General features: G+C 36.4%; 1 protein-coding gene across 1 annotated transcript; it reads left to right on the forward strand.

Moving 5' to 3' along the window:
• Positions 1-3,109: 3,109 nt before the first annotated feature.
• On the forward strand, positions 3,110-3,529 carry LOC145050486 (uncharacterized). The gene has a single exon (XM_078998729.1). It carries the CDS (start codon positions 3,110-3,112, stop codon positions 3,527-3,529), a length of 420 nt encoding a protein of 139 aa, XP_078854855.1.
• The last annotated feature ends 23,017 nt before the right edge of the window (positions 3,530-26,546 follow it).

Raw genomic sequence — 26,546 nt, forward strand, 5'->3', positions numbered from 1 at the left:
AGGACGCGTTGGACATTTGTGCCCTAACAAAAAAATGCATACATCCGTCACTGCAATCTTCGATCACCCCATCATCGACTCTACCCACCTTCCATCGCATCCATCTTCCATCACCGGCCAACCTCCTCCCGCTAAGCAGACCACCGCCGCCCTACTGCTCCGCCCCACAGGTTTCATCTTCTCCTTTTGTCGACCCATCAACAAGATTCTCATCTTTTTCTTTTTTTTTTTCCGATCCATCAGCAAGGGTTTCCAATTAATCTTTCTTTTTTCTTGATTTCGAAATTATTAGCGAAATCAAAATCAAAACATGTTTTTGTGAACAATTTTTTTTTCCAGATTTCTTATTTTTTAGAATTTGTGCATTATACTTGTTTTTGTGGTTGAAATCTAAATTAGAACATGTTTTTGTGGTTATTAAAGCATACATTCATGTTGTGGTTATTAGAACATGTTGATTTTTGTTCAAATATGCTGATTTTTGTGAACAATATGTTGTTTTTTGTGAACGTATATGGTGTTTGTTGAACATACATGCTGAACTAATGAATATATATATATATATATATATATATATATATATATATATATATATATGGTGCTTTTTTTGTATATATATGTAAAATTTTGATTGTAAATGTTGTTTTTTATATATACATACAGAATTTTAGTTATAAATGTGTTGTTTTTTTGTATGCAGAAATTTGGTTCTATATATGCTGTTTTTTTGTAAACACGTGCTGAAGTTTGATTATACATGCTGTTTTTTGTTTATAAATGCTGAATTTTGGTTGTATATGCTGTTTTTTATATGCATGCTGAATTTTGGTTTTATATAATTTTGGTTATATATGTTTTTTTTTGTATATGCATGCTGCCTTTTGGTTTTATATGTTGTTTTTTTGTATATACATGTTGATTTTTGGTTATATTTGTTGTTTTTTATACATATATGTTGAATTATATATATCTGTGTGTGTGTTGTTTTTTTTATTATAGACATGTCACAAAGGAAATCTATAATCTTTTGGGACCAAAGTTTAGACAAAACTTTTATTGATTCTTGTATCCAAGAAGTAACCACAAATGGTCGTGAGGGTAGTGCCCTCAAACCAAATTCATGGAAAGTTGTAGCCGAAAAATTATTAAAGGAACACGGTTTAGTCGTTGACCAAAAACAGATGAGAAACCACTACGACTACTACAAAGGAAAGTATCAAGCTTGGGTGAAACTTAAAAGCAAAACTAGAAATATATATGATCCTTTAACAAATAAATTTAATTTGACTGGCGAACAATGGGAGACGGAGACGAAGGTAATATATATTCGTCTAATTTTAAAACAAATAGTAGAAATATGATTATTTTCTTTTAATGGTTTGATAATTTCAAAATGTTAAACAGTTGAACAAGATTGTAGGAGCTTTGAAAACTGTGCCCCTCCTTTTCCCTGGTCTGTGCACCCAATTATTTGAAGGTTCAACCTCTACCGACTTTGATAGTTGGGGGCCATCTTCTACACTCCCCCGTCCTACTCCTGAATACACTGAGCATGACTTTCATGAGGTTCAATGCACCCAAAAGGAAACTCCTGACTCAACCCAACACGTAGCTGCAAGTGAAGAATCCTCCGGACATTCGAAAAATAGGAGAGTGGGTGGAAACAAAAGAGCTGGTGGAAACAAGAGAAACGCAAGGGAACTAGAAGTTGAGGAGGAAATCATCAAGTTTACAAGGAAGCTTGTGGAACAAAACCAAAGAAGTGAACAAAATCAAAGAAGTGAAATGGATAAGGACATAGATGCATGTATGGAGAAATTGGCAAAAATTGGATGGGGAGAAGAAGATGAAAGACACAAGACCACTCTTTTGTTATTTGCTGAAAGTGCTGATATTAGGAAAGTTTGGTTATGACTTACGCCTACTACTTGTGAGTCGTGGGTGAGGAGTGTAGGAATGAAGTTTGGTTACCTTTGATGACTTTTTAGATGTTACATTTGATTACTTTTACTATTTCTTTGTGGCATGATTTTTGGATGTTAGGTTTGATGACTTTTTCTATGACTTTTGTTATGTTACATTTGATGAATTTTATATGCATGAGTTTTTTTATTGGATAATTTTTGGTGCATCACTTTTGTGTTATTAGATAAATATTTTTTTTGTTATTTACTTTATATTTGACATGTTATAAATATTTTGGTTGTTTATTTTATATTTGACACGTTATATGTAATTGTATTTTACAGGCCAAGTTTGATTTCTAATGGTGAATCTTTAGCTTTTCTTTTACTTGTCTTGTATTAGTTGAGGTTAAACTGGACAAGGCTAAAAAAAATTCATAGAATAAGAGATAATGATTCGAGCGGGTATGCGTATACACAAGATTTGATACACGGGGACCCTATCGAATGTTACGATATGATGCGTCTTACACAAGAGGCATTTGTATTATTATGCAATCATTTTACGCAAAGAAGTTGGTTGCAAGCTACTAGAACGATAAGCATTGAAGAGAAGATGACTATGTTTTTACATGTTATAGGACATAATGAACGTTTTCGAGCGGTTAAAGGAAGATTTCATCACTCCACACAAACCACTCATCAATGTTTTCATGAGGTCTTAAATGCAATGATGTGCTTTGCAAAAGAAATTATAGCACCAACAAAATCCTAATCCAACAAGACATGCCTCAAAACGAAAAAGACGGTTAAAAGCTATATTTTCTAGAGCAATAGGTGCACTAGATGGAACTCTTGTACATGCAGTAGTGCCCGTTGATCAACAAACGAGGTATAGGGGAAGAGGAAAAGGTGTATGTTATCAAAATGTATTAGAAATTTGTGATTTTGATATAATATTCACCTTTGTATGGGCTAGATGGGAAGGCATAGCACATGATTCAATAGTTTTGAAAGAAATTGCATTCAATCCGTCTTCCGAATTTCCATTCCCTCCACCAGGTTTCTAATATTTATATAAGTTTATCTATATTCTTTATATAAAATATAAATTTTATTATCTATATTCTTTATATAATAAATGTCACTCACCTACAAATAAATATTATATTTGTGATGCCGCATATACCAACACTCGTGGGTTCATGGCTCCGTATCGTGGCACTAGGCATTGGTTAGCCGATTTTCGAGGACGTCAACCTTTAACTAAAGAAGAAAGGTTCAATCTTGCTCATGCACAACTTAGAAATGTCATTGAGCGTGCTTATGGTGTATTGAAGGCGAGATTCCCAATCTTAAAACAAATGGCTCCTTATCCTTTTCCGATACAAAGAGACATAGTCATTGCCTGTATCGCGGTCCATAATTTTATAAGGAAATACAATATCCAAGATGAGTTATTTGAAAATTTTGAAGAGAAATTTATGGTTAATCTTGATGTGCACGGTGGAGGAATTGAAGGCGAAAACACACAAGACATAGAGTGGGGTTCAGAAGCCATTGATTACATGGCTACTTTGCGTGAGCAGATTGCTAATCAACTACTTTCACCCGATTTACTTTAGAGATGTATGCAAATTAGTATGTTATTTTCAATTTCAGTATGTTTCTATTTAGATTTTGATTGATTTATGTTTATTTACTTTGTAAGACAATTTGTATTCGGATTTTTAAATGATTATTGTGTAATTTTGATTTTGTATGATAACTTATATGTTTTTATAATCACTCAGCAACTTCATCCATGATAGAATAGAACAACAGGGTAATATGGTCATTTTTCATCATTCAGCACAGTCAGTCATATGTACAATCAAACAACATTGTTTCTTTCCCAGTCAGAAAACTTTCCCATACAACACTTTCCCAGACAGCAACTATCAAACGCCCTAAGTTTAATCAAGACCATACTTGATTATCATACATGGATTACATCTCATGTTCATGACTCGAAGTCATTAATCAGATTCGAGATCTGACATATCATCTTGGTATTTGATGAATTTACCAGAACCCATCAAGAAAAGCTCATATATGAGAAATTCCACATTCCTCAAGTCATAGATGATTTCTACCACTAAAGCGAACAATTTTGTGTCTGTGAATAAATATTATTCAATTTTAACAATCCCTTGTTAAAACTAGTGTCAACTATTACTAAGTAGGGAATGGTTCTTGAGTTACTTCAAGTTCCATGTACCTCCTACTCACTTTGTCATTAGAAGCTTACTTTCCGCTAACTCATCTATCAGTAGAATAAGAAAAGTTATTCCTGGTGGGTTTGCATATAATAATCTAAGCAACATTTAGAGTACTATATACAAATATTTATTTAGTAGATTTTGGGTTTAGAAGCTTTAGTCTAACATAGGCTTCAAATCCACAAAACATTAAATAAGATAGGGTTGAAGACTTTCCATACAAAATCTTATGAATAAAATGTTATATCTACTTGTTAGTCGGTGTTTGTACTCATGGTACAATTGATAGTGTTCTAGGTGTTATCCCAAGGAAATAAAAGGAGGACATTTCTACGGATTAGAAAGTAAATCATACCAAGTAAGATTTAATTCATCCTTTATTATTATTAAGGCCTTAGATAGTTCTTACCTGTTTGTATTTCAACTTTATATATGAAACCTTCAACAAAGATTTCACAATTATGTTTTAACATGTAAAATATAATTTATAACTACTATAGTTGTCAATGAAGTGGATTTGGCATCTTGTGCTAAATCTTAGACATTCATTATAAAGGAAGTCATACACCATAATGTATAGTTCCTTAATAATTTGTTTTCTCTACTACTTAGTGAAAACACCATTAGTAATCTTTTATATATAAACGAGATTTACATATGTCAAATAAAATGCATTATTTCCTTCAAGGATTCCTTTCTTGAAGTTGGAATATAAGAATGCCATTTATATACTGAAGATAACAATGTTAAAGATGAGTTTGATTTAAAACAAGTTCAAGTCAAAAGTATTTTGCATATAGAATTTGTTATTTATAAAATATTGATATTTACTTTATAATTCTTAATAAGAGATCAAGTCTCATAAATAGAATATTAATCATTTCTGAATATGAAGGTGGTCGTTATGAAAAACAATTTAAGTAAATAGTCAATCATTCATAAATTAAACGGAGACATATATTTAGACAAGCTAAAGCAAAACATACATTGTTCCATAACAAATATCATTTCATAACGCAAGTGCATTACATTCCTAGCATAATTAATAAACCGAACTCCAAGAGTGTAGTTCCAACTTTATTGTGCTAAGTTGGTTACTCTTTTGTAAATATCTGCAAACCATTTACTAATATTATATTAACATTTAAGTACCAAGTACCTAAGTGTTATATGAAAAGTATGAGTTATATCTAGTAGATACATGAAGTACTAGTCTCTTCCAAAATTTCTTTCCAGATAAGAGGAGAAAATCCTCTTCCAATATCTAGTTTCTCCATAAAAGAAATAAGATCCATCTATATGGGCCTTATTGGATTTTTTGGGCTTAAAGGTGTTCATTCCATAAAACATGGGCGTCCTAGATCATACAAGGTGACTCCTTTTGGCCTGGTACTATTCCAAGTTTGATGTTAGAAACATCTTTAGCATCAAAGTGATCCCTTACTAGGTATCATGTTCAAGCTTATTGCTCAAAGGAAACAGTTTAGGACTACGAACTTTAAGAGTATATAATTTCATATCTCCCACGAGATTGTCTCTTAAGACATGAACCCATTCATTGAATTGTATCTAGTGAATATTATTGTTTCACTAAGACATTAAAGAAAATGACAATTCATGGTAGAGAGAATGTTGGATTAGTGTCTAAGTCCATAACTATTTCCGTATGTACTTGACCCGATTATAAGCATGGTCCTTTTGGGTTGCCTTCACCATAGCAATATGTAAGATGAATTAAGGAGAGAAAGGTTTAATTATAATTTATTAATATATTATGAGAATAATATATTAAAGGATAAATCATATTGTTTAATTAATATTGGTCAACAATTAATTAAGAATTAATTTTGTGGCTAAAAGAGATTAATTAAACTTAAGGGACTTATTGTGTAATTATAAGATATATACATAGATGGGCTAATGGACTTCATAGAACTTGGAGTTTACGAATTCTATGGGGAAACGCATTAGAAATCGTCCAAGGCTTCTAAAGAGGGAGTCCATGGGCTGCTTAGGGCTTAAGCAGTCAAATTAGGGTTTCCTAGCTATAAACCCTAATAGCCAAAATATATAAGGAACCCTTATGGCCCCAAAAACGTGGTGAATACTTCCTTTAGGGTTTCCAGCTGTTTTTGGTGCCTCCTCTCTCCTCCCTATTCATCCAAGTTGCTTAGTGGTGTTTGTGACTCCATTAGAGGTGCAACACTTGAGACACTAAGCTTTCTGAGGCCAATGATTGATTGTTATTGCTATATAACAATCAAAGGTAAGATCTAAACCCTAATTTCAGTTATAGTTTATTAGATCTAGGGTTTATGGCTTTGGATTATCAATTGCATGTTCATTAGAAAAACTAGATCTAAAGCTATTAGGGTTTGCATGTACACCATAGGATTGATGTAATACTCAAAACCCATTAGTGGTATCAGAGCCTAGGGTTGTTTGTTTGATGTATTTGATGCTATATTTGATTATCCAAGCTTAAAATCGAAAAATTTGAGTTTCTGGGGGCTGGACTCGCCAAGTCCACTGTGAACTCGACGAGTCCAGTGCTGACTCGATGAGTCTGAGACGCATAATGTTGTTTTTGTGGGATTTTGACCTATTTTGGCTGTGGATAATTACCTAAAACTTTTTTTCTCAATAAAATCCGAATTTTATCCATATTGGGTGATTATCCTTTGCCAAAATAGAAGATAATTGTCAAAATCTAGTTAATCTTTTGTTTTATTAAATAAAGATTGATTATTGGTAATTTAGATTTGAATTATCTTGTAAAAAAAGTTTCAATTATCCCCTTTAGGTTTTATAGTTTAAATTTGAACTTAAATGTTTTGTTTTTTAAATTTAAATAGTTAAACCCTAATGTTTTGAAACGTTTCAAAACTTGCCCTCAAGTTTTGGAATTTAAAATTGTGATTAAGAGTTTAATTTTGAAATATTTAAATTCTAAACCCTAATGTTTTAAAATGTTTCAAAACTTGCCCTCAAGTTTTCGAATTAAAAATTTTGATTAATATTTTAATTATGTAATATTTAACTTCTAAAACCCTAGTATTTTGAAAAGTTCATATTACACCCACATGGTTTTGTTAAGTTAATTAAAAGTTTAATTAAAAGAGAAAGTTAATTAAACCAACTAGTATTTTAAAAGTGTAAAATACACCATATACTATATAAATGTAACATTAATAGTCTAATATTATATATGTATAAGTAAACAGTCAGTCTTACCGTTAGTAGACCTCATTCATGAAGCTGGTCTATAAGAGGTGTTTAAGGAAATTGCCTATAAAATGACGATTGAATGGGTATCCACTCTTACCCACCGCACTCTTGACTAGTGGAGGGTCGTTAGCCGAACCCTGTAGGATAGAACAGAAACCTCCATTATAAATATAATGAAGTACAAAGTAACTACATGCTTTTACAAATTCCCAAATCATAGTTACTTTAGGAAAAATGTGAAATTGTATGCTAATCCATGGAATTACACTTTGTACCCTTGCTGAGACGTTAGTGGAGCGTGTGTGGTTAACCTGGCACACTAATTTGGGTTTGGCATTGGTAGCGAAGGGTGACTCGATGTTTATCATAGATCAATGGAGCGTGTGTGGCTAACCGGCACATTGATTAGGTGATAGTAGCATTGAGTGCACCACGTGATTCACATGGTTATTTACACCTTATTTGTGATCCTCGGCATCCCAGTCACAAATGAAGGGCATAATCAAGATTAAACATGCCATTGAAAAGTTCAATGAATCTCAAAAGATCTAGGAGTTTCAATTCATTTAAAACTTAAACTTCATTTTTGTTTTTCATGGTGGAAATTGGTAAATCGTCATTTACCTACCTTCAAATATTCTACAACTAGATTACGGCATCCCTCTTCTAGGTTGTAGAATACTGTGTTGGATCCTAGCCTTGATGTTTCATTTGGGTGTTACATCAAGGATTCTTATCAACTAAAATTCTACCGTTTTGTAGATGTTTGCGTCTAACAATGGTCTTCCCAAATCTCGTGGAAGAAGTTTTCCAAATGAAGATGATATTCCACGATATGATCGAGGAACCAGAGATCATGCTTCACTTCCTCCACCTCCTCCTATTGTTCTCCCTAACCCATAGGTTCGAAGGCTTGAAAAGTCCAAGCTAACTTAAGCCCTTTTGGAAAGTAAACACGAAGATGGGAAACCTATGTGTGTACACGTCTTAGAGATGAAATCACACATTGACAAGTTAAGGATGTTGGGTGTCGAGATTTCAGGTGAGTTGGTTGTTGACTGGGTTCTTCAGTCGCTTCCTGAATCATTTAGTGAGTTCGTTAGAGAGTACTATATGATGGAGCACGACGTCACCCTCATTGATCTCACCTATTTGCTTATAGTTGCTGAATCAGCAATGATTTGGCGAGCTAGTCAAGCAAATTTGTCTGGTGAATCAAACTCCCAAACTTCAATGGACATTGAAAATGGTGACATTGGAGATCCAGAAAAGGTAAATTATGAGATAGTTCCTTATGTCATTCCAAAGGAGTCCATTTTATTTTATTGCCAAGAGAAGGGGCATTGGAGATGAAGCTTCCCTATTTACCTGAGAGATCTAAGAGATAGGAGAGTCAAGATGTATGGCTCTACTTCAGGTGAAATCCACAATCTAACTCTTTTAAGTTCCTATTCTAGATTCTTAATACATGATGTGATAAGATTACATTTTGATGTTTTGAAGGATCGAAGAAAAAGAGAGGAAGCTTAAGGGAAGAAGTGAGCTGAATCTGATAGTGAAGAAATGGATTTCGATCGCATTGCTTAAAGATCAGATTTTTGAGCTGCTGCTTTGGAGTTAAGATAGATTGCTAAGAAACATGTAACATCATAGTTTTCAGTTGAATTGCATTATAAGGACAAGCTTTTCCAGAATAAAATAAATTTAGAGTTTTATTTATTTATTTATCCTTACAATGGCATATGTGAAAATGGATGTTTGTGTATTTCTAAATTTAGCAATGTTAAATTGGATATGATTCTTGTTTTTCTATTTGTGGAAATATCAAGAATTTACCGAATAGGGAGAGTTTCTCATCGCCCAAGTTTCAATTGGACAGAAACTTGGAATCATGCAACCTGCATTGTGTGATGAATGAAAAACTTTCATATTTGGAAATTAGACTAATTCCTTGACAAAGAGTCAAGTGAAGGGCTAGGGATCATGTACACTTGGTTGTGCGCTGGTGAAGTTCGCCACAAAGAGAGATAGAGTATTCGTCATAATTTACTAAAGTTTAGTAAATATGATTATACTTATAAGATTAAGTGTAATTCTAAGTTCATTGAATAGGTTTCAATAAATAGCAGAACGAACAAGAAGAATCAAGTAGGTAGAAAGATAAAAGTTTCTCTATTCTAAGAAGAAGGGAGAGTACCTTTTATTGTGTTTTATGATAAGTCTTAATGATTAAGAACCATATCTCAATTGTACATTTGTATGTCTAAGAAAAGGAATCGGGAATTGTGGAAATCGTTAAATCAAGAAGTCAATCATACTTCGTTCCAATATCGAATCTTAGAGTCATACTCCAAGATTGCGAATTGAGTGACAAGTCTTAAGTAGGTTTATAACACTAATAAAATGTGGAATTTGGAAAAGTTTTCCTATTCTTGCACATTTGAAATTGGTAAGTTTTGATGTCTTGGATTAGACAAAGAACAACTAGGACCAATTTTGTGAAGTGTTTTGTCTTTATCATAACTACACTAACTCTTGAATATTTGTTTGTAGAGAAATGTTTCTTGACAAGAGAACCTTATATGTCAAGGAGTCAGTGGGAGTTTCAATTGTCTTGTAAAGTTCAAAGAACAAATCAAGAATAAACCGATAAGTAAATCACTAGCACACTAATTGAGGTTAGCGACCTATCGTGTTGACATAATTTTGTTTCTTTTCCATTCCAGATTAAGTCAAATATGCAATATGAGTTCTTAATTGGATTGCATAAAGGCAAGGCATCCTGATCAATGGAAACTACATTGATAAGGTAAGGGTGAGCTTGTTAACAACCTGAAAGCAATGGTGGGCATTCATGATGCCATAAGGCGAGAAATCAAGATTGAACAAGTTCAATCCATATGAGTTGGATTTGTCACAAACATTGTCCTATGATTGTTGTTATGAAAAATTCACATGGATAGGAACGCATACACTTTAAAATCTAAGTGTCGTAAGGTTTCCCTCCTTCATGAAAATGATTGTAAGGAATTGCTTTCACTAAGAGAGATTTTAAGAAGATTGCAATTGTGAAAATTGTATTCTCAAATTCGATTATGATTACGGCATCCCACTTCATAGTTCGAATTGTGAGATTTGGCAATTAGTCTAAACATTTGGGACTTAGTAACATAAGCTCTGAAGTTGTTTAGACACACATGTGAGCTTTCTAAGACAAAGGTGTATGAGTTTAAGAAGCTTAGATAAAGGCTTATCAAAGCATCAAGTATTTAGAAATATGAACTTAAGGAATTCAATAAGAATTGTTTTCTGAAAGTTCAGATGTTTTCTAGATATATGTCAAAGCTAATGGGAGCATAAGTGTTATGCTTGTACGGTAATAATCGTTGTGTTAGTGGGAGCATGATTATTATTTCAAGTATTTCAAGTTAGCAATATTAATTATAGAAAACAAAGATTCACTTGGCAGAGTTGTAGGGGTTGAAAAATTGTTTTGCTATAATTAAGGGAGAGAATATTATACTTCATTTCAAATCTAAAGGTTTAGAATGTGGAATTTTAATCAAATTTAGTCAAATATATATGAATGTTGTGTTGGAATGGTTCAACATGAAGAAATTCTATATATGGAAAGGATAATTGCATTCTCAAAATTTGGTTATGATTACGGCATCCCTTTTCATAATCAAGTAGGTTAGACAATATCAATCGTGTTCCATACGCTTCGGGTATAGGATCGATTGCATATGCTATAATGTTTGATCATTCTAAAATTTTCCAAATGATTAGCGCATTAAGAGGGAAAAAGGACTAGAACGGTTTTGACTAAAATAATTAAACAACTATCAAAGGACGATCTAAGGTTCGCCAAGCATTTGTTGCTTGTGAGTGGTTGGAAGTATAGTATTGGATAGACCATGTTGACATTATTTTGAATAAATAAGATTCTATTTAGAATGAGTTGTCATATGGCAAATATGGAAATGTTTCCATATTGGGAGTTGGATATTGAGAGTCTATGTCTAGATTAGAAACTTTTATGCAAGAAGGATGTTCAAAGGAATGTACTTTGAATGAGAGACTTCGCGGAATTGTCTTGTAACAATTTCCGATAGAATACCTTGGAATTTCATTAGCCGAGTCTGGGTGACTTTTGTGCTATGACATTACGAAAGGATCAATGCATAAAATGTTAGAATCCAACATATTCTAGTAGTGGCGAGAACCTTGTATTCTTACACTATCATTGAGGATTAGGAATTGTGAAATAGGCATCATTAGAAAAGTATTCAATTGATCTATTTCACAAAGCATGGACCATAGGAAACATAATGTGCATGCTCGGAGCATGGGACAACTATTGTTGTAATTCAAGTAATGAGTTGATTATCCGAAACATTAAATGATAAATAATGAGGAATCAATATGGTGGTTAAATCGAAGTGTTTTATTTACTCTCACAAGTTTGGGGCCATATATGATTAAGTATTATTGTTGTGTTTCAGTTTGCATGTTTTGACTTCCAGAATAACTAGGTTATTCAAACATCCACAGTCGGTCATACGTTGGGGGTAGGTATGAAGGAAGACTATCATGAATCTGTCTGTAGATTGTCTAAAGAGTTTAGACATAGAACAAGTTTGTTGCAGAGTTCATGAGTGCTTTGATAAGATTAGAGTATTGGATTAAACCCATGCTCACCTGAATCACTTCATGGATTTTATCACAAGTGATTGTGAGATGATAATATTGTATATTCTTGAAACCGAGACGTGTGAGTTGTTATTTGTTGGTCGATTGCACATTGATAGTAAGTAAATGCACTAGTAACTTGGTGTTACAAAACTTATTTTTGTGTGTGATTCGATGAGTGAGTACAAGCAAGCATTTAAGTCGAATTTTATCCATTCCTTTTACCCAAAGTGGGATAAAAGTGATATTTGTGGGCCCCTCGATGATTTAGTGATGACACCCTAAGTGCTTGGCCAAGCCGGGACTAAGTTGATGTCAATTGTAGTCTGTTGTCAGTCGTCGTCAATCGGATGTCGGGAAACCGTATAGAGAGAATGATCAAAATTCATCTCTTATGTCTATACGATATCTTGAGAATGGAGGAATATATGATCCCTTATCTAAAGCACACGCTATCTGATAAGATCAGAGCTGACAGCAGCTTTTGAACGCTACGATTGCTGATCAGGTTCTGAAGTTATGCAAAATAAGTTATTAGACTTATCCAAGTGGGAGACTGTTGGATTAGTGTCTAAGTCCATAACTATTTTTCTATGTACTTGACCCAATTATGAGCATGGTCCTTTTGGGTTGCCTTCACCATAGCAATAGGTAAGATGAATTAAGGAGAGAAAGGTTTAATTATGATTTATTATTATATTATGAGAATAATATATTAAAGGAGAAATCATATTGTTTAATTAATATTGATCAAAAATTAATTAAGAATTCATTTTGTGGCTAAAAGAGATTAATTAAACTTAAGGGACTTATTATGTAATTATAAGATAATTACATAGATGGGATAATGGGCTCCATAGAAGTTGGAGTAGACAAATTCTATGGGGAAACCCATTAGAAATCGTCCAAGGCTTCTAAAGAGGGAGTCCATGGGCTGCTTAGGGCTTAAGCAGTCAGATTAGGGTTTCCTAGCTGTAAACCCTAATAGCTAACATATATAAGGAACCCTTATGGCCCCAAAAACGTGGTGAATACTTCCTTTAGGGTTTCCAGCCATTTTTAGTGCCTCCTCTCTCCTCCCTCTTCATCCAAGTTGCTTAGTGGTGGTTGTGACTCCATTAGAGGTGCAACACTTGAGGCACTAAGCTTTTTGAGGGCAAGGATAATTGTTATTGCTATATAACAATCAAAGGTAAGATCTAAACCCTAATTTCAATTATAGTTTATTAGATCTAGGGTTTATGGCTTTGGATTATCAATTGCATGTTCATTAGACAAACTAGATCCAAAGCTATTAGGGTTTGCATGTACGACATAGGATTGATGTAGTGCTCAAAACCCATCATAGAATTTATTATGTAACTACAAAATTTTAACTAAATTCATTTAGTATTTTCAATATTTAAACTCTTTAATAATTAATACCCATTTAGTTTCCAAAACATTAATTATCAAAGTCTAGGATCCAAGTTGCAAAACCATTAAATGGTTAGGTGACCTTTATCCCATTTATTTGAATCCAACCTGGTAGATATTGATTATCAGTTATATCTTACCATATAATTTCTAGTTTTATGGGATTACTAATAACAAATTTATTTTGGAACATCTTGATTTTCAAGTATTCATCTTTTAACCCCTTTAGTATGAGAAGTGATTGCATTTTGGCCCTTAGTGGCATTTTGGTAATTTATGGTCAGAACTTTGTACGTCGGGCATACTCTTTGTACACATGGCATACATGCGAGGAACCTAATATGCTAAGCGTACTCTTCGTACGTTGGCGTACGTACGACGGTTCCAAACCCTAAAATTTAGGTTTTGCACCTTATTTAAACAACTTTATTGCCCAAGACCTTCACCCTAATCAGCCTCCAACTGAGAATTCGACCCTCTAGAAAACCCTGAGTGAGAAGAGTGCTTTTGAGCTCATTTGTGTGCTTTGTTGGTATTCTTGAAGAAGAAGAAGTTAGTGAAAGGACCTTGAAGCTTGGAAGCTACTTAGATCTGGGATTACCCATTTTCTAGCAACCTATAGGAGGTAAAAAGTTCATATCTTGATCAATCTATATTGTAGATCTAGCCATTTCTTCATTTAGGGCATTTTTGCTCAAAAATATAGTGATGCTTGAGCATGGCATTCTCTTAACCCAATAAATCATCCTTTCAGACATCATGAGGGGTCTTGAGTCATAAAAATTTGGTGTTCATGCTTGGTTTTACTCCATACATGTTATATAAGATATTAAGGAATTAATATGTTGAGATTTTTTGTATTAAGAACTTAATGGGCATGCAAAGTCATAAAGTTGGAAAGTTTATAACTCTTGGTGGTATTTTAGCCTTGGATCTACAATTAGATGTGTTAATTCGGAGAAAAAAACTCTTAATAAGTTAAGAAGGGGACTGTTGCGTACGCTGGGCGTACCAAAGAGTACGCTACATATATGCAAATCTGGCCTCGACGCCTCAGACAGCTAGTATGCCCCGCGTACCTCCGAAGTACGCCCTGCATATGAAGCCTAAGTCGACTTAGCTAAGTTAACTCAGCTGTGTTGACTCGGTTGACTTGTTGATTTTGACCATTTTTGATCAAGGGTATTTTAGGGAAATGTTATTTATTAAGAATGGAAATGTTTTGACAGGTAGGATGTGGGTTGAGCCAGTTGTCGAAGCTAGGAGTTATTTAGACTGCATTCAGATTGTGAAGTTAGTTTTCCTCACTGTACTTATAGGCCAAAGGCACCAAGGCCAACCCATTAGATTGATATCTTGGTTTATTTGTAACACCGTGAAAATTTACAACCAAATTAAAGGTTTCAAAACAACCCATATTCTTTAAGTTATTACAAAAAGGTTTTCAATTTTTTTATTATCATAGTATCCCAGAACATCAACATAAAACATAGGAGCGGTACGATCACGTGTTCGCCTTGCCACGGTCTTCTAAAGTACCTGAAACAATACACTGAAACTGTAAGCCCGAAAGCTTAGTGAGTTACCCCCAAAATACCAACCACAATACTGTCACACCCCCAAACCAAGGATGGCGGAAACGTCAGGGGGTGGAGGACTTCATGTACAGTATCACAACAACGTGTATAATAGTGCTCAAAGTAAATACAACCATCATAAATATAATTGAAAAAGTTACACCAAAGTATATGTTTACATGTTTCAAAATCAATTACATTATGATGACAAAAATAAATTGTTGACGGTTTAACGTCCCATCCTCAAAGCGCTGAAGTTTTCCTGTTTCGCTGATTTCCTGAGAATACAAGTAGTTTTGAAAGAGTGTCAACAATTAAGTTGGTGAGTTCATAAGAGTTTTGTTTGGAGTAGAAACCGTTTTCCTTATAAAATCGATAGAGTTGATTTCCAGAAAATCCAATATTTTCTTAGTTAAGTGTAAACAGCATATTCCTATATGATGTATTAATGAACCCTAGATTGACCCGTAGATTTCCCCTATAATCGTCCAGCGTATATAAGTTATAGAAGATTTAAGTTAGATAAAACGTTGAATATAGTGGGTCTGCCCTAGGTCCACAACCCAACGAGGAACAGGAGATGAGGCGGGCACCACCAATTCTAAGCCAATCCAGACTAAATTCTTGTATGACTCAAGCATATACGCTCAACGATTATAGTTGAAGTCTAACAATGCGAAAATTTAATGTGGACTTAAATCCAAAAACCGGAACCAAACCCTAGTGTAGTGTATGGAATAGTAGTAGTGACTGTGAACATAAACTATACATATCATAGTTCATCGGATAGTGATAGTGACTAGTGAACATGAACTATGCATATTATAGTTTACCAAAAGTGGTGGTGATGGTGAATATAACCTATACATATCATAGTTCATCAAATAGTGATAGTGACTAGTGAACATGAACTATGCATATTATAGTTTACCAAAAGTGGTGGTGATGGTGAATATAACCTATACATATCATAGTTCATCAAATAGTGATAGTGACTAGTGAACATGAACTATGCATATTATAGTTTACCAAAAGTGGTGGTGATGGTGAATATAACCTATACATATCATAGTTCATCAAATAGTGATAGTGACTAGTGAACATGAACTATGCATATTATAGTTTACCAAAAGTGGTGGTGATGGTGAATTCCTTTCTTGTAATTAAGTTCATAGGGTAGATGAAACATAAACTATACCTATTATAGTTTATCACTTTGTTTCTAATATATATATGCCATAACTATACCGATTATAACTAGCGTGTTCGTTTGTGGGGGTATAATGGCTTAACTATACTTATTATAGTTTATCATAATTATCCATAGTGGTAATAACTCTTTTTTATGTGTAAAACCTTTAATCATGTGTTTGTTATGTAAAATAACCCTAAACTATACCTATTATAGTTTATTAATTATTTGTGTGGGTAGTGAGCATAAGCCTTACTTGTCATAATTTACCAATGTTTATATTTTAATGGATATAGCCTTGTAATATCATTTATATATTTACCATACTTGTGGAGGTATAAATCCATTTGTTTTCTGATGTATGTCTATATAAGAATACAAAATTGTCATATATTGCAACAACACATAATCACATAATGATGTATACCTTGCTCAACATGTTACAAGGTGAAATGAAATTTATAGTGTTTTTCTGTTAATAACATTTTCTGTAACTGTTATTGGTAAATTTGTAGAAAAATCATAAAAGGTCCAAATCCAGTTCTGTAACTTCTAAGAGTTTGAAAAATGAGTCTAGTTTGTTCATAATTTTTATTATAATTTTTAATGACCTCTTACTTGTGTGAAAAAGTTCATAATCACAGACTGGTCCGGATTGATGTTTGAAATGATAGGCAGTTTTGTAAAAATCACCATAAATTGTAGAAAAATCGTATGAAGATGTGAAAGTAGTCATTTTAAAGCTAAGAAGTGGAACTACATGCACCTAAAACAGTTTTGAAAACTAAAATGTTTAAGTTGTCCAAAACAGTCCGTGAATGAAGTTGAACTTTTCTGATGAAGGCTGTTAGAAAAGTTTAGTTATGTTCTTGGTGTTTTAACTTGTATTCCCCCCCTAAAAACTTGAGAAAAAATGAAAATGTAGGGGTATGAACTCACCTTGAGTGATTTCAGTAGATAAGTGTTGAAGAAGAGAAGTGTTCAACCCAAGAACACTTGAAGAATCCCTTGAAGATTCGAAGCTCTAACACAAATATAATGGAGTTTGTGTAAGATATCCATGATTTGAGTGGAAATAATTGAGATAATCATAAAGAGAATGGATTATGCTTACCAAATGTGGAGGAAAAACTCAAGATCAGCCCTGGAAATCTAGAATTTCTAGAGAGAGAAAGTGAGAGAGAAAAGAGTTTGATCTTCTTGTGAAATGAGAGCAAATGAGAGAAGTGAGGAGAGAGGATGAATATTCAGCTCTAAAAAACGTGGGAAAGAGTGATGATTGAGTGGAAAGGACATTGATATGACCTAGGTAAGGTGGGGAGGTGTGGCTGGTCATAGAGTGGGTGTGGGAGTGGTTGCTTGTGTCATAAGGTAAAGCAAAGTCAACACTCCACCTCTTTGTACTTTACCCACTTGCTTTTATTATTTAAATAAAGATTTTTATGAAAATATGATTAAATTGTGAATATTTAGGGTTTATTATGTTAAAATATGATTTTGGGTGAAAATCGCACGTTAAAATAATTAAAAACGGGCCTTAAACGCAAAACTACGCGAAAACCGGGAGAAAATGAGTTCCCAGCGAGACCTCTCGGTCCTAGGCCGAGGTTCGGTCCCTAGGCCGAGGCTCGGTCCATGCTGAGGATTGTAGCCGGGAAACGAACAGAGGGAAACGAAGGGGCGGGGAGCTCGGTCCGAAGTCAGAAGCGAGGGCTCGGTCCTCGGTCCTCAGAAGGGAAGGTTCGGCAAGCCATCAGAAGGGAGGGTTCGGTTAGTCATCAGAAGAGGAAATGGTCAGAACCGAAAGGTGCCGAACGTTCGGGTTCGGTTGAGCAGCCTTCGGCTCAGAAGGGTTCGGTTCTTAGAGTGAGGTTCGGTTCGGTTCAGCAGCCTTCTTCATCAGGAGGGTTCGGTTCCTAAGGGGACTTTCGGTTCCTAAGAGGACTTTCGGGTCCTAAGAGGGGTTTCGGTTCCTCATGCCCGTTTTTCGCGTAGACTTCCGTTTTTGGGCTGTTCTCGCCAAATTCGAGGGTCGGGATGCCCCGAGTGATTATAGAGAGTTGGGAGAGATTTGAGAGAGATTCCACATACTCAGAGAGATTTGGGAGAGATTTGACATACTTGGGGAGATTTCACATACAAAGAGATATTTGGGAGAGATTTCACATTCTTAGAGAGATTTGGGAGAGATTTGATATTCTTGGAGAGATTTCTCATTCAGAGAGAGATTTGGGAGAGATTTCACATACTTAGAGAGATTTGGGAGAGATTTGACATTTTTGGAGAGATTTCTCATACAAGGAGAGATTTGGGAGAGATTTGACATTCTTGGAGAGATTTCTCATTCAGAGAGAGATTTGGGAGAGATTTCACATACTTAGAGAGATTTCGGAGAGATTTGACATTCTTGGAGAGATTTCTCATACAAAGAGAGATTTGGGAGAGATTTCACATACTTAGAGAGATTTGGGAGAGATTTGACATTCTTGGAGAGATTTGGGAGAGATTTCTGATAAGAAGAGATGGAGTGAACACGATTGAGAGAGGTTTCATTGGTGACCTTTTTGAGTGTTCGGCTTCGCAATGTAGGGTCCGTAAGCCCCGTTAAGCCTTGTTTAAGGATCTTGCATACTCCCGATGAGTATGCAACATTGTTTTATCGGTTTGGCTCGCCACGTACCACAGTTTTAGGTTAAGGAGATCTAGATGTACGCACTTTTCAATTTATGATTTCTCATTAGAATAGAGAGTTGTTTAGAAATTACATAACGTAAACTCTAATACTCACGGTAAATTGAGTTGACCGGTTTGACTTGTTGACTTTAGTTGACTTTGACTTGACCGAAAATTGACGGTTGTCACATCATCCCCCCGTTAGAGGGAATTTCGTCCCGAAATTTGAAATCAGGCAAGGAGTTTGTGAATGACTAAGGTCGGCTCTACATTATTTTGATTCTGACTAAGAGATGAGTTATTATACATGAAAACTTAGCTTATACACATTATGATATAACCAATACTGGGCGGATAGTAAAATGTGTGATTCTACTTCAGTTTCACATCCCAACGAGGAAAAGAAACTAAGTCAGAATTCTCACATTCTATTATCTACCAGGTATTCGTTATATATAACTGGGGAATGTATAAGTGAGGAAATCATAACAAATAACATTCTTAGTAATCCTTCTTAATGAATTAGAGTTCCTAGTCAGGGCTATCATTGAACCTAGATGTATTTCAACCGTTCACCTATAGAGTAGAAGTATGTTCTCGAAGGTTTGACCTACATCCCTATGATGCAGTCCCATTACGGAGTCGAAGTAAATTCATAGAATGGTCTCATGACGGCCTTGGAATTTCTTATTGTTTATGCTCTTAGTTTAATCCTTGGCATTACTACTATGCATGCTTTAATCGATGCTAGACTTAATCAAATAAAGAAATTTGGAATTTAGTCGTCGATGTTAGAAACACATATTGATGTTTGCAGGCAGTTCCGGGGTGGTCTCTCCTTCAGTGATCGCAAGCACCCTTCCACCACCACTGGCATCTCTTGCACTTGGGCAGTTCCTTTTAAAGTGTCCTGTTTCTCCACACTTGTAACAGGCTGGGCTTACTCCAAAGTCGGGGAACTGGTTGATGGGTCGTGCCGGTGCCCTACAGAAACGGGTAGTGTGCCCTTTCCTATTGCAGTTCATGCAATGCAATTCTCTACAAGCCCTAGTGTGATGGAAGCTACACTTGTTACATTTCGGAAGGGTTCCAGCGTATTGTTTCATGGGAGTTGGCGTGGTGAGGGTTGTGGCAGCATGAACAACAAAAATTGGCGTGGTTGTCGTAGTGTCATGGCTGGCACGATGGTCGATGAGTTGTTGTGCCAACTCCTTGGCGCTGTCGAAGGTAGTTGGTATGGAGGCCAATACACTATCATGAATATGGGATGATAGCCCCCAAAGGTATCGTTCTACCTTTTTCTCCTCTGAGGTGACCATTGCAGGACAGAGGAGTGCTAGGTCATTGAATCGGGCGGTATAAGCTTCGAGATCCGTCCCCGACATTTTGAGGTTCCAGAGTTCCTCTTCCAGTTTTTGCACTTCGCCTCTTGGGCAATATTCTTTCAGCATTAAAGCTTTTAGATCCTCCCAGCTTATAGAGTTAGCCACTGCAGGAGTAAGCGACTTAACTCTGTCGTTCCACCAAGTAAGAGCTTTTCTTGTGAAGGTGAATGCCCTTGGCACGTCTGGTCCGCCCTCTTGGGGCCTTCAGCCTATCTGGACCGCTCGTCGGGCCTTTGGTCTAACCGGTCTTCCCTGGGTATGTTGGCCTACAGCACAAAGCAAGACCCACCTCAACCCAACCCCAGTCCAACAACCATGTGCACATAAACATATAATTGTTGGATTAATGTCTAAGTCCATAACTATATTTGGTAAGACTTGACCCGACCCGGCATGGTCCATTTGGGTTGCATACCATCATGCACTTGGATGAGAGAAATAAGACACTTATGGTTATTAATATATTATAAGTTCTAGTATATTAATAATAAGAATAATGAGATTATTTAATTAGTATTGATCAAGAATTAATCTAGGATTAATTAAGTGATCAAAAGAAGACTAATTAAATATGTGGGTTGATTGTGTAAATCATCCATACTTGTATAGTGGGCTAATGCTCCATGGATAATCAAGTTGGGCTAAAACCCATAGGATGGTCCATGGATGCTCCATGGTGTATTTGAACCCATGGATCCAAGGAAATGGAAAGTCATGACAATTAGGGTTTGCCCTAATTGTAACACTATATAAAGATATTATTCTTGGCAAAATTGGTGACTTGAATCACACTAGTGTGTGAAGTGAGAGGGCTAGCCGATTTTGATGAGTGTAGAATTCTCTCAATTCATTCCAAGTGTTTTGATGATTGTGATTCCATTTGAGGTGTCACACTTGGGGCACTAGGCACTCAAGCTTCATGAAGACTTTCTACACCAAAGAGGTATGTATTCTATCTTGCTATAGTCATTGTTTTGTAGGCTAGATTAGGATAATACCTTGGATGTTCTTATTTGCATGTATAATAGAGAAAACATAGATCCAAGGTATTTAGGGTTGCATGTACACTTAGGAGTGTTAGAATGCTCAAAACCCAACAATAATCATATAGCAATTCACGACTAATCAACCGATCTAGCAGATCACATAACATAGCATCATCCTAACCAGGATACCGACCTAACCGGTCACTAACATAGCATCATCCTATATACCAGGATACCGACCTTAACCAGCTCTCTAACATATACCATCCTAACTACCAGGATGAAGACATAGCAAAGCAATAACATAACAAAAAACTACCCGGATTCCCATCCGATAAAGGGCCGGCCTTGGTGCCTTAGACCCTGTCGATATAGTGAGGATAAGTCACCTGCAACTGTCGACTGGAAGAAATCAGACCACACTGCTTCGACCACCAGCACGAACTCCACCACTGATAATTACCAAATAACCAAAACCAATAAACACCAATAATTACCAAAATATCCTTGGAAGTCAAACTGGTCAACCCTTGGTCAAAGCCAAAGTCCTCAATCAAAGTCAACCTTCCTAGTTGACCCTACTTGCCGAGTCAACCCGTTGACTCGTCGAGTTCCTATTCTCAGAAACTCCCATGCCACGACTCAACTCACTGAGTCTCCCCAAGAGTCGTCGAGTCCAACAAGCTCTGAGTCCCTTCCTGCTCAACTCACCGAGTCATCCCTTGACTCACCGATTTACAGCTCAATCAGAAAAGGTTAGGGTTCCACGACCAGACTCGCCGAGTCCAAGAACAGACTCGTCGAGTCCAAGGCAATCTTCAACAGACTCGCCGAGTTGTTCTTCCAACTCGCCGAGTCCATGCACTTATTCATACTACTCATCAAGTTCACCCATGTGACTCGCCGAGTCTCTTCAGTTCTCATTCCATACAGAGGCTTTTCAAGCCATGCAGGGACTCAAATCTATAGATCCACTCTTCTACAGCCTAGCCCTCTCATAAAGTTGCAAACTTTACGTGAAACCAAGGAGATATAAGCTCAAAACACTCTAGGGCTAAGGCTAAAGACAAAAGGGCTTCACCAATAACTCTTAAACAGGAACTTTATGACATACAGGACCATCACAAGCTTAGATCTGAAGTAGCATCCTCAGATCCAAGCTTCTATCTCGAATTAGTTCTCATATCAATCACCATACATGAATCCATGAAGAAATAGCTTAAGGAAATGGTTCCTTTCCCCTAAAATGAGCCCAACCAACTGTAGATTTCTGATCTCCCCAAGCTTCCTGATAAAACCCTCCAAACCTTCAAGCTTCAAATACCAAAGATCCTCCTCCAAGCTCAAATTCACTCAACAATGGGGTTTCCTCACGAATTAGGGTTTTTGGATCTCAAATGGGCAGCAAAGAGGCTGAGGGGAAAACATAAGGTTCTTTAAATAGGGTGCAAACCCTGAAAATAGCATTTCTCATTCTAGCACCGACTCACCGAGTCCAGCTGCCGACTCGCCGAGTCGGTCACTTAGCACGTGACCCAATCGCGACTCGACTCGCCGAGTCTATCCATCGACTCGCCGAGTCGATCTTCCTTAATTACACTAAGAACCCTGAACTGGCACTTCTGAACTCGGGGTGTTACAATTCTCCCCCACTTAAATTAGGCTTTGTCCTCGAAGCCTACAGTAACACATCCCAGATGACACTCCCGCAATACAGCTCCTGGTCTCAACCGACCCAGGTTCCTCCAAACACTGTTATCAAGCCCTATAAAGTCCAACTCTTTCTCACAGAGTCACGAAAACTGCTTCAAGGCCCAGAGAGCAATCCAGATAGGTTGTAGGCTCGGTGCGGTGGTCTAGTCATGTTAAAGGCTTTGAGAGCGGTCCATATAGTTTGTAGGCCTGCGAGGCTGTCCAGTCATGCTGAAGGCTCATGTACACATGTTATTGTTGTTATGACGTGAGCTGGTACTCTGGGGAAACTCACTAGGCTTCATGCTTATGCTTTTCAATTTGTTGTTTCAGGTACTCCAAAGGATCGTGGGAAAGTGAATGTGTGATCATACACATCTCCTTGTTCTTATGATGTTAGATCTTGGGATACTCTGATTTTCAATAATACTTTTGAAAGATTGGTTTTGTAAATACTTTATGGAAGAAAATGGTTTTTTTGCAAAGTTAAAATTTATTGTGATTTTTGGATGTTACAAGTTGGTATCAAAGCCCTAGTTTGAGTGAATTGGAGGAACATTCGTGTGAATCCAGACTCAAACAAAGGATCCGTGAAAGTTTTTGAATTATTTTCAAATTAATTTCAAATCATTTTAAAGTTATTTTTAAAAGTAACCGAGGAAGGATGAGATGTGTACGATCAGCCGGAGCAAGAGAGTATGCCTGATGTTACTACATTATTACTTGTTTATAATGGTTATGTTAGAACTGCATGCTAGTGATAGACTAGGGATCTTTAGGAATTGCATGAAAGAATTTTCTGATGTATGAAGTCTGATATCCTAGGAGGACTTCTTATGGTGGATGAAATTGACATCATTATTGAGGTCGCTTATTGTATGCATCATAGATGTACAAAACAAAGATTCTATAGCCTGAGAATTTTTGATTTAGCTTTATTTCTTGTTCTTATCTTATTAAGGGCTTAGTGTAGAGTCAAGTATTCAAATGTCTATGCAATACAACGTTATATATAATTAGCATGCACAAGTGGCTACAGGGTTGGTGGAAGTTTCATGAGTGGGTTCAGGTCATAGAAGGTCAGCATGAGGAATGATTAGCTACTCTTGATAGAGTGAGGACTTGATGAGGGTGTATCCTAGATTCGCGGGCCTAGAGTTCGGGAATTTCGTATGAGGATCTACCTGATTTAATGTGTCTTAGTGCCAGTCGACTCCACTGCTTGAATATTGCTAGCTTGTGCTTTGTGGGACTCATATTAATGTTATTCAACTATCAAATGAATACATTAAATTACATGCTATGAAGGTTAAATAATCATAGAGTGAAGGATTTGGTCCTATTGTGCAGCTCTCGTTTGACTCTAACCGTTATAGGGTTGAGTCCTTAAGTCGAAAGATTATTTAAGCTTTGTTTCATGTAATTGTATTCTTGAAGTGGTTAGTTGACAATAGCATGGGTCCTTCAGCAGCTGATAGCAGGGGAGATGGGGAATCCTAGGAGAGCCAAGGAAGTATTTTAGTGTGGTTGCTACGTTGTTGAGCAAGTATTAGGAGTATTATTATGAGTAGGTGACTTAGAGGACCCGGGATAATTCTTAAGGAAAGTTGGATAGGTATGGAAGGTAGTATTGGGGTCCATACTACTGGAAGCATAGAATCCATACTCAAATCGAGAAATTTTTTGGGGATTCTAAGGAGTTGGTTGGGGAAGATAGCATGGTTTGATACCATGATTCGTGGTAATGGTTCCAAACCTGTCAATCATTTTGGTTATGGTTGTTTAAGCATGATGATAGGTCTGGTAATTGTTTTGGTCGTCAGGGGCGATGCTAGTTGGATTTAATTGATGTAGAACTAAGTAATTTTGTTGGTTTTAAGGTCTCTAGGGCCTTGCTCGAGTTCATGCATTTGAGTTGCGGGAATCAAGAAGGAAACGATTGTTATAATCGGGTTGAGGTTTACAGTTGGAAGCTGAGTGGTAGACAGATGGATTGGAAAGTTGCTATCTATGGCAAAGATTACGTCCTGATAGTTTTTACAAGAAGAAGTAAGCAGGCTTGTAACTTTCAGAGTTAGGATATAAACCTAGCATGGGGGCCGGTTGGCTAAGATTTTTGGCAGCAGTATGATAGTGTGGGAAGGCGTAGGAGGATGGATGTGGTATGGATGCTTAGTGATGCGATCAAGGGTCTGTTTTCCTTAGATATAGGCAGTTCAGGTATCGGATTGGCAGTTGGGACTGCAGGCAAGGAGTGTATGTTTTGCATGGTGAGTCGATGTTTTTCTTATGCACTTGCATGAAATCCTTAATGTTAAAGGTGGTTATGATTGGAAAATTTCTGAGGTCCCCATCTTAAATTCAGAATCTCATAGGGTTTTCTTGGTCCTTATCTGGAAGATCATCTGCGTTTGTTATACTTTCCAAGGGTCAGGGATGGTTTATACTTGATTAAGTCGGTTTGAGGTATGGTTGGGTTGCAACACCAGTGCGTGGTAGTTCAAAACCTGAGTGGGGGAGAACATGGTATTCTTCTTAGAGTATCATTGATCTGTTCAAGTTTTTGGTGTTAAAAGAATGGTTCATGGGGATCTTGGTTCAAGATTTGGGTCAAGTCAGGGGTGTAGAGCTAGTGGATATAAGATGTATGTATTCAAGAGGTACACAAGTTGTCTAATGGTAGGAAGTAGTTGGTTAAGGAGCTCGCTGCAGCCATTAGTTCCTTTTTAGGATGCCAATGAACAGATGAGGAGGCACCAGGATAGCTAGGGTTGAGTACCGATTTTTGAGGGAATTGCCAGTTCGTTGTATGGATTGATATTTATAGTCTAGATTGGGCAAGTTTCGTTCAGTAAAACAGTTTCAAAGATGGGCATGTTCAGATCTACGAAGGGTTTTGGTTTAGTACTATATTGGTTCGTTAGATTAGGTGTTAATGCATTCTCGAGAATTGGCCATTTCGTTCATCATCAAATCAGAGATCCTTCAAAAGTTTTGAGTTGTATTAGTTAGAGTTCAATGGATGCGTCGACCTATCGTACAGTTTGCACATGGTATATTTGGGTCCATTGGAATAGGTACCCTCAATCGTTGATTGTGGATTTGTTCACAACAAGCTCAATTTGGAAAATGTCCTTAGTTATCGGAAGCTCAGATGTAAGGGCAACATTGTTTAGTCTTATTTATTTTGGGCTTGAATTTGGATCTACACATAATCGGGTTTTGTCATATCGCCTTGGTGGGTTTGGAATATGGATTGACTTGTATATTGTGTTCGATTATCATCAAGAGGGATGTTGATTGGGTTCCCACAAGTCATTGGATTGGTGCCTGTATATTTTTGGGCCCCTGTGGCGCTAAGAGTGAATCTTCAGACCAGTGATGGAGCGACGACAAGAACAACTTAGTATCACAAGCTGATCGTGAATCGGCATCTGTATGATTCGTATGGTTAGGACCCGATAGCCAATTGTTTGAGGCTCTTAGGTCTCGAAACGTTGGTCTTCTTCTCATGTTTAGTGTGTTGGTGCGTAGTAGGAG

Source organism: Lactuca serriola, chromosome 5, assembly GCF_051521515.1.
Source record: "Lactuca serriola cultivar US96UC23 chromosome 5, Lser_US96UC23_V15, whole genome shotgun sequence".
Taxonomy (NCBI): domain Eukaryota; kingdom Viridiplantae; phylum Streptophyta; class Magnoliopsida; order Asterales; family Asteraceae; genus Lactuca; species Lactuca serriola.

What these genes read in the sequence shown, in the direction of transcription:
- LOC145050486 (XM_078998729.1), top strand. Translation starts at nt 3,110, where the DNA reads ATGGCTCCGTATCGTGGCACTAGGCATTGGTTAGCCGATTTTCGAGGA.